This window comes from Taeniopygia guttata, chromosome 5 (assembly GCF_048771995.1).
Source record: "Taeniopygia guttata chromosome 5, bTaeGut7.mat, whole genome shotgun sequence".
In the NCBI taxonomy this organism is placed as follows: domain Eukaryota; kingdom Metazoa; phylum Chordata; class Aves; order Passeriformes; family Estrildidae; genus Taeniopygia; species Taeniopygia guttata.
In genome coordinates this window covers 22,195,063-22,204,967 of record NC_133030.1, presented here as the reverse complement: position 1 = coordinate 22,204,967, position 9,905 = coordinate 22,195,063, and the positions used below count along the sequence as shown (strand labels likewise).

At 45.3% G+C, this 9,905-nt stretch overlaps 1 protein-coding gene across 1 annotated transcript in view; it reads right to left on the bottom strand.

The window, feature by feature from the left end:
* Nucleotides 1-3,721: 3,721 nt before the first annotated feature.
* The window catches only part of PRR5L (proline rich 5 like), a 42,028-nt gene continuing 35,844 nt past the window's right edge, over nt 3,722-9,905 (bottom strand). Inside the window, exon 9 of the mRNA XM_012573854.5 lies at nt 3,722-6,620. Within this exon, the coding sequence (XP_012429308.4) occupies nt 6,289-6,620 (332 nt within the window). The 3' untranslated portion in view covers nt 3,722-6,288. The remainder of the gene's footprint in view (nt 6,621-9,905) is intronic.

Sequence of the window (9,905 nt, the reverse complement as noted above, 5' to 3'; positions counted from 1 at the left end):
TGTTAAGGAAACTTTCCTGTCTGGCCATTCAGGAGTCACTCTGGCAGTCATGCTCCCACCACTACAGACTGTCACTGCTGGGAACAAAGTCCCTTCACAGTGGGTGGCTCCAGTAACCCCATGGGTGCCCCTCTTGGCTTGCTGCACACCCCACACTCACAGTCAGAGAAAAGGTTTCCTTATCAGCTCAGTTCTGGGTTTCCCACAGCTCAGGGGGTGGGAGTGTGACTGCCAGAGCAGCTCCTGGATGGTCAGAAAGGTTGCTTAAAACAGTGCTGTTGAGGACGAGCCATTGAAGTTAACCAGCACTGTGGGTCCAGCGGGCAGCAGCTCTCCAGGCTGCTGCAGGGCTTTCAGGGAAGAGAGATGTTAACATTTAAGAGCCAGAAGAGAGACTGATGACATTCAGTGACAGGCTGAATGCAAGAGCTCAGAGGAGCTCCATCTGCACTACCTAACACAGCAATGCTCAGCATGTAATCCGTCATCCACTTCTGTCTCCTGCAAAAAGCAACAAGAAATCCTCTGCATTCACTCAAACTTGTAATGGACAGTGATTCTGAATCTCTGAGATTCAAAGCTCCAAATGAACATCAGAATGCTTCTCCCATTCCCACACAAAAAAATGTATTAGAAGAGAGGGTTTTTTTAGATGTGGTGCATAGACCATTTAAGAGGCATTTTTACACATACCGGCAGTTGTCTCCTGCAGAACAGCCTCTCCCACCCTCTCATCTCATACCCAACCACAGAGCAAATACACAATCCATCAACCTGAGATGTGCCTGAAGAAAGACAGGTTTAGCACTTGTCATAGTGAAGCCATGAGATAGATACACAGGGAACAAGGGTGAACAAGTTTCTACTCCAAGAACAATTGATATGATATGTTAGTCAATAAGCCTTTAGTGTGAAGAGGATTAAAAACCCCTTGTGAAAAAGAGGGCTGGCTTACCAGTGATGGGTGTAAATCAGTTTCAGAGGCCTGCAGGGCAGGTGATTTGTGCTACAGTCTGTGATTTCTTACTGACATTCAATATAAATAAATTCTGTCACTTTCTATGTAGTCCTGTTGCAGTACTGACTTGAAGACTGAGCATCTTGTAACTGGTCTGTCTTTGGGAAGCCCAAGCAATTCTAACAGAACTCAATATTTCAGGTTAAAAGAAAAAAGAAAATTATTTTTAAAAATAAAAAAAAACCCCAAACTCAACAACCACAGAAAACCCCTGTGTGTGAGCCAATGCAGCTGTCTTCATAAATTTCAAGGTCAGAAAAATTCTCTGACTCCAATATATTTTCCAATGCAACAGAGGTTGTTAAGTGCACGGTCGATAATAATTATTCCACAAGAATTACCAGCTAGCTCTTGGCATAAGTGGGAATTAGCTTTGAAGCCAAATGAGAGACACTTCAAACAGCAACTCCCTGAATACTCTTGCAATTCACAGCTACTGAAAATCTGCTCTGTGCCATGGCATTTTAGGGTAGGTAGGATTCTTCAAGTCATTGTCTTTGTTTAAGGAGTTTGCTTTCCTTTTGCTCATTGCAAAGTCTGGTGATCAAACTATAATTAAAGCCTCTACCACCTGTTATACCAATTATTCAGATGAAGATTAATCTAGCCAGCTATTTCTTTGACCTGCATCTCTCCCATACAGGTGAGTCTCCTACACATAAGCCCATATTTGTGGCCTCGAGAGTGTGTTGGCCATGCACAGCAAGCAGCTGTTGATAAATAATGACAGTTTTGAATTCATTTACTTATGCACTGGGGTTGTCACTTCTTTTCATCGCTTGGTTTGGAGAAATGCACCCAAACTACTCATACATCAAGCTGCCACTCCTTGTGGACTTAGGACAGCTTTCACAAGACCTGAAGAAGTGCTTGGGGCAGAATTAGCCCCCTGGAAGGGATGAGCTTACACACAGGAGGTGTGTAAACTGGCACAACTGATACAGCACTTGCTCTCCCAGGTGGAATAACTAACAAGGGTACTCCAGGTACCTTCAGATGCAAGTAATGAATAAAAGGCAGCCAATTTTCAGGTGGCAAGTGGCAGTTATTTCACAGCATGTCATTTTGAGAACCACATTGATGAGAATGAGCTGTATCTTTGATGGAAAGTTGCTTTAAAAGATGTTACCTCTGTTGTAAAGCTTTTGTTTATGTAGCTGAATGCCTGGTGCCCTTACCTGGAGCTGTTGGAATAACAGGGGGAAGAGAAAGTCCTCTCCAAATGTGTGGGCAAGCAAGAATATCCCATTTAACCTGTTTTTGTCCTGCCAGATCCACCTTCCATATCTAAAGTATGAACAGGATGACTAATTACCTCCTCTTTGCTCAGGGAAATACCAAATACCCTGCCCTTCACACTTTTAATTAACAGGAAAATTTGCAGTGACTTTCCTACAGAGAATGTTGGCCGTGGGCTGAACTTCCAGCTCAGGTACCCCGGGAAACTCCCTGGGCACTGTGGGGAATCCATGCCTGGGTGGGTCTTGTTTTCTCACCTGCTTTCCCGAGTGCAGGACCTGTCCCAGGTGGGGAAGGGGCAGCCAGGGAACACAGCCAGCCTAGCCTCTTTCAGGAGCTCAGACACCCATTTGGTGGCTCTGTCTGACACAACTTTCCTTCCAGGCAAGGGAGGTGCACTCTGCCAGGCCCAGGAGTCCTGCTGCTGGCATGGGGAAGGAGCCAGGTTGGGAAGAAACAGAGAATCTAGTTAGGAAGGTTTCCTACTCTGAGACTACAGCAAAATTAAGAAGTTTACATAACTAAGCACACCATAAATACCACAACTGATCTCTCACTAGACCTGCAGTTTCTCCTCTGGGGGACACAGGTTGCCTCTAAAAGCCAAATATGTTCCATCTGCTGACTCCGTGGCAAGTACCAAAGGCCTTCCAGGTGAACCCATTGCCATTTGAACCTAAAAAGAAAAAGCAACCCAAACCCTGTAGTGCTCACCCTGCTGCCATCAGTGCCAGCAGCAAGATATACTACAAGTCCTCCGATTGATAAAAATTTAAAAAATAAACTAAGTTGCTGTCCACGTGGCTAGGACCAGAAGCAGCTCTGTTTCCTGGCAATAAAACCATGTTCTTGGCTATGAGGAATATTAGGAAAAAGGCCAGTGGTACTATGCATTGTCCCATCAATTAGTTTATGACAGGATTGCATGGACACACAATAAATCACTTACCTTAAGAAGGAGACAGAGTGAAAAAGGAAGACAGATTCAGTGTGATGAGAAGTGACTCAGTCTAGGGCATTATCGAAGCAGAAGGTAACAGACTTCGGGAGGTGGTGAGAGAAATTCCTTCTTCCCATTCTGACAGCTCCTCCAGAAGGTTTTCTCAAGTTGGTGACACGAGGGTAGAAAAGACCCAACCTGTGGCCCTGTCACAGCCACGTGACATGGTCAGCAAATACCAACCCCAAACCAGAACCCTGTATCCCAAATGCATGTGTTTCTCATGCTGCAGCTCTGGCATGGGAACAGAGTCTTTGCTTCCAGAGGACTGGAAGCTTCCTCAGCAGAGAGCAGCCACTCAGCACTGCCCCTCAGAGCTGTTCCCAGGCCAGCCTCACACTGCCACCATGGCACAGCTTTCCAGACACCTTCAGGTTCACCCAGCCTGTGAAAAAAAAGCACTGTGCAGAGGTTTGTGCAATCTCACGTGGCTGTAAATGTGGTGGTCACGACCATACACTCGGTGTGGTTTACAGAACAGGTTGTGTTTACTTCCGTTTACAAAGTAAAGCCACCAGCTTTAATTCTCCATAAAAACAAAACAATGGGAGAAGTGCATGATTCAGAGGGTTTGGTGCAAATTTTTGCAAAGTAACAGATACAAAACCAAAATAATTAAAATCATACATTTGTGTAAAACAAAAGAAATTCAAGTTAAAACCAGGACTAATTCCTATCAGCCCTAGAGATGATCCAAGAATATGTCAGGAAATAAATATATTGTTCTAGTTTCTACCATAAAAGAGGGTGCTGCTCTCTAAATGAAATGGTTTGGGTATGTACAGAAGGCAAATGGGTTACAAGAGAAACAAAAATAAGAAAAGCATTCATTCATTCAGAGTGAACTGAAATGCTGCAGGGTGATCACCTCTCCTCAAGCCTCAGTGTGACCCAGAGAAGACTTTAAGTCACAGCAAGAGGCCAAAGAAATTAACTGTGAGCAGGACACCATCATCTGCCCCACGCTGGAGGGAATGTGCCAAGGTGAGACCAGCATGCTGCGGCTGCCACCACAGAGATTCCGAAGCCCCTGCACAATCCATGGCTGCCCTGGGGCAGATGACAGTAAGTTGGCCTGGTCAGTCCAATTTATGAACAGGAGAGCAATTTATCCGAAAATCCACCTGAAGGGAATGCTGCTTAAAGGCATATCTTCCTGGCCTCTGCTGGACTGTGGGTGCTCTGAGGAGGAGGAGGCAGCCGGCACAACTGAACCTCTTTTCCTGACATGGAAAGCACAGCTGGGGATCCAAACACTCAGCCTTTCCCCAAAGGCCAAGAGCTCTGCTGACAGAAGGGAAAAGAAGGCTCTTCCAAGTATCTCTCTCAACACTGCAAACCACAGCAGACAAAGCAACACCCTCATTTATCAAGGCAGTATGGCTTGTGCTCATAGCTGGTATTTCTGATGCTTTGTTACCAAATAATAACCAGCTCTCCTTTTGCTGCATGTACCAAATCCTGGCAGGTCAGAGCTGTACTCCAGTGCAGCCAGTGGAGCAGAAGATGTTTAGCGCCCAACAGAAGCAGGGATAATTCCACAGTTAATGTCATAGCACGCAAAACAACATCCCAAAGGCTCACCCTAACCTTCTGTTTCTTTGTCAAGACACATTTATTTATCAAGTACCACTTGGAGTAAATTCAAGTGGTAGTTGTGTCGTGTCCATATTTTTAATGGGATTTGACATTTAAGGCAGCACTGCAGGTTTACCTCTAAGCCTATAATGACACTTGCAAATCTGCTTAGCAAGACATCAGCAGAGAATCCCAGGGACAGCTCAAACAGATTGGATCTGTCCCCACAGAAGCAGCATTGGAGTACCAAGAGATGCTACAAAGCAGACACTGCAGACTGCAGTGCCCAACACAGACACCTGCAGACCAGACCCACTCCTGATCTTCACAATAAAAACAAAACCAAAGACTGCAAAGAGTCCTCACTTTATCTTAGAAGCTATACTGCACTGAGTCAGATACCACTGGAGGTCAGGAGCACTTCATGAATACACTGAGACAGGACTCCCTTCCACACCCCGCTGATTATCCTCAGCCTCATGACATCCACAAGTGCTAAAAGTACCAGGGTAGGACCAGGATGAAAAACTGATCACCTCCTGATCTGGAGTCATGGTGGCCCAGTGCTGAGAAGCACCTTTACACCTCCCACACAAGTGCAGCATCTCCTACCCATTTGATTTTCTCTTTCATCATAGCCTTATCAACAGTGACATTTTGAGAGCAAATTGATGCCAAATGACAGGATGCTCAGTATATTTTGCACCAAATTTACACAGCCCTAGCCATCCTTTGCACCCAATTTATACCAGAATCCCCAAGATATGACTGGAACCAAATAAAGTACATATGAAGTACTCAGCTCAGATTCCACATATACTCGGTTCTCTTTGGGCCTGGGAAAACAGTCTGATTAATTCTGATTTGGACTTTTCATCCATGCCCATGGGAAGCAAAATGAAGGATCTCCTCCTCTCAACAAGCCACCTCAGCAGATCTTTCTGCAGGATGCAAATGGCTTCATCCCTGAGTTAAACTTTAAAAGAGAAATCAAGTGCTCAGCATTCACCATGCTAGCACCAGAAGCAAAGAGAACACTGAGCACAGAGGCCTGCACTTCAGGGACAAAGAACAAAGAGGAAGCACAATTGGGAAAAATGGAGAAAAGCAGAAATAACTCAGTTTGTATCATGTCAAAGAAAAAGAGTGAAACCTGATGCCAAAAAGTTTATACTAAGAGAGAGAAAGCTTACAGAACGCAGACTGTGCTGTTCAACAGCAAAAATTTCGCAGCCCTCAGTGGTCATTAGGGAGCAGCCTGGTACCTCCATCAGCAATGATCCCAGACTGGTAAAAGAACATATCTAGATAGCATTCGCAGCCATATGAACCTCGAGCCCATTTCAATGACATGAGCAAAATTCCTATTTTCGTCTTGTTTTCCCAGCAGGGGTGACACACCACTTTGTCCAGCTTAGTGCACAGAGTTCTCCACTCCTCAGCCAGCCTCCTTCTAGCTGACAGAGGTGCAGTTCAGCTCGGCAGGCTCCTGCCTGCTGGCCGCTGCCACGGCTCCCTCGGGGCCGTCGGCGATGCTGGGCTCGCTGGAGCACTGCCTGTGGCCGAAGCAGCTGGGCTGCAGCAGCAGGCATTTGTCAGCAGGGTCCGATTCCTCCACCACCATTCCCGTGTGCATCATGGAGGCCATGGCCAGGAGCTGGATATCCGAGTGAGCGTTGGCAACCGTGTGACGCCGGATGCTTCCGCACTTCTCCAGGTAAGCCTCGCCCTCCTGCTCTGTCAGCGGGGTCAGGGCCTTCGGGCAGGACCTGGAGTACCGCCTCTCTGGAAGAGAAAGAAGAAGCAGGAATGGTTGACAGCACACAAAGAGAGCACTGCTCACACTGGTGGGCTGGCCTCGGGTAACACAGAGAATTCAGTGTGCACCCACAGAGAGCCCCACTTCATTCCCACTGGAAAACAGTCAGGAGCTCACTAGCTCATAGTGCTAGGTGTTGGGAAAGGAGATCTCCCATCCTGCTCTAGGGGCTGCTGCCTGCAGGAGAAGTGAGCCAAAATGCCACCAGTGCAGCCAGGGGACTCTCTTTAGCATCCTGAGAGTCTTCTCTTTTATCAAGGTGTGAAGACCAAGTAGGTACTCTCCCATGCAAGTTCACTAAAATAAGTGACACTAAAACACCACAAGTCTCCAAAAAAGACATTCAGTGGGGATTTGAATTGCCATCCCTGTCTCTGAAAAATTTCTCTCAGGAAGTGCCATTAGCTGTTCTCAATGTGAAATTCACTTACACTGCACTGTCCCTATATCTGCCTAGGAACAGGTCATTCTGTTGGCATTATCCTGCCATGTTTTTTAAAGCTCATGTCAGAAAAAGGACATTTCATCCACTATGTAACACGTCTGGTTTGGAGGCTGGACACAGAAAACACCTAAGAGTGCACAGGAACAGTCCACAACAGCCTGAGGAAAAGGAGCACAAGGGAGAGGCAATGACACAGAAGGGGTGGGTGTGGGCTGTATGATCTGCTCAGCAAAAACATTAAGGAGGAAAAATGCCAGGTCTAAAGCACAGACCATAGCACAGTTCCCAGCATTGTGTCATGAAGCACATGTCAATTCTGACACTGAAAGCTTGAAGGAAGGCAGGGGTCACAGTTTTGCCTTGGTTCAGTGTAATCCCACTCCAGCAGGTTGCATCAGACACTGCTACTGTTCACATGCCGGCTCCCACCCCCCTGCAGTGTTCCATGTGATTTTGGACACCTCCTGTGGGGCCTATCCCTGCAGCAGCTGATGGAGCCATTCCATGTGTCTCCTTGTTTCTCACAAACTTCACGGAAGTGCAGGGTCTCATTTCATAAAGTCAGAAGCCTTTAAACCATATAAAAGGCTTCCAACCAACACTGCAGAAGATAAGACTAATAAAATGCAAAGCAAAGTACTTGTCACTGAAGGTTATAAGAGTTTTGGAAGCTTTTATCAGGGAGAAAAGCAGAAAACAAACTGTTTGTTGCAAGGATGAACAGGTGAGCAGCCTCCACCCTGTTACTGCCACTAATACATCAATTGAAAATGGTTCATTCACACTTAAGGGTATGCAAAAATCATTCCTGAGGCTGATTACAGCAAATATACTTTCTAGGTTTCATCTGCAGCTCCAGCCACAGCAAGCTGTAGTGTTAAAGGGCATTAGGACATGACTGTTTTGAGAAAAGAATTAGGTGAAATTAGTCTAAACTCTGAACACGCATTTATTGCTTTACTTTTCCCCCTTAACTTTCTTGGCCACAAAAGACATTCTCTTAAGGGAGTTAACATGCATAGCTTAGCTAGAAATTTTATTTTTATTTTGGTGCCTTATGACCAGGAATATTAACTGGGAGGAGTTGTTCTGGGACTTTTTTACAAGCAACCTCAGATCAGCAGTGATGTGGGGCTGTTTATCTTCTATCCCCAATACAAACCCTGTTTCTTAGCTGGATCCCTTTGGCATACTCCATCTTTACCATGCAGGTTATGGCTAATTTACACAGGCAAAGCAAAAGGGTGCTAACAGACTAGGTGGAAATGCTGCCATCTATAATTCCCCTCTGTAAGGGCTCTTGTCCCTTTCACACTTCTTTTCTTTAAATCAGCTTAAGATACAGCAGCCTTGCAGGCTGAAGCCTTAGGCGTACTCACAGCTGGGAGCAGACACCTTCAGTCACATTTCCCAATTCTCATTTACCCTGAAGGCTCCAGTCCAGAGGGCAGTCTGGCCTCCAGAGCAGCTGTGTAGAATGCAAGCACACCCAGAGCCCAACAGCACCCTTCCCAAAAGCTACTATGGGGAACCTACGGGCTTCACCATCATTTCCACCCATCAAATTCATTTCTCTCTGATTTAGAGAGAAGGATGTCATGGGGGACCATGTAAAATGAGATGGTTATTAAATTTCAAATTTATTTAGTGCAGTTACTTCATTGTTATGAACTGTGCTGCTGTTTGAAAATCCTGAGAAACAGAAATTCTTTTGTAGGTTCTTTGTGTCACAAGCTTTAGAATTGCTTGCCATTTATATCAGTATCCTCTCTCACTCCCTAGTGAGAGAAGAAACTGGTTCTAAGAAAGCAAAAAGGTGACTGAAAGAGGGGGAGGGAAGAGAAAGAAGTCTGATTATAGGTGAAAGTGAAGGAAGAGAGGCCACCTCCATAGCAGCACTGCAAAAATACTAAGATTATTTGTAGAAAAGTGAAGTTTTGCAGTCCCTGTCTTCTACTGCAAACACAAATTCCTTCTTTCCTCATGCTCAGCACAGGGTGGAGCAAGGGTAAAAGGCCACCTTGGAAATATACACAAACAAATGACAGCTAAAATCAAAGTAAGTTCAATTATTTTAAGGCATATAAACTTTACAAGGCCAGTTTATGTAGGTTTTCTTTTTTTTTAATGGCACAAATGTCTCATTCAGCTGGCAGAAATCCAGGATGGCTAGATACTTCAGCACAGGTCAGGCAGCTACCTTTCAAACCATCCCAGCAGCATGCAGATGTCCATAAACAGCAAAGCAATCAAATTTGTCAAAGTCCAACTTTTACAGGGGATTTTGGTCTAGACTGAGCCCTAGGATCAGATCTGCAAATTCACACTGAACTGTACAACCATGTTCACTCACACAGAAGATTGCCCAGCAACCACAAGAACAAAAATCCCAAGCCACAGTTTTCCTGAAGCAATGCCATGGGTTTATTACAGGCACAGATTGTCTGAGTTCCCATAAATTCTTCTACCACAAGACCATCTTTGCTCATATGCTGCTAAGTGTAGTACAGGGCATGTTGTGGATCTCCAGCTTGCTACAATTTTGCATCGAAGCAAAGGCTAATGCTAGTGAAAGCAGAGGGAGACAGGAGCTTTCTTCACTTGTTCTATTTAAATCTTCTTGACTATCAAATCAGTAACACTATGCCCATTAGCTAGTCAATCTCTTCTGGCTGGCCACACGTGTAAGCAGAGCTCCTGCATCATGTGAAGAAGTTTCCCAGAATAATCATGCTCTTCCTTAAGAGAGGTGCCGTTCTCTCATCTAGACATGTTTGTACATACTTTAAACACAGAGTTTTAATTT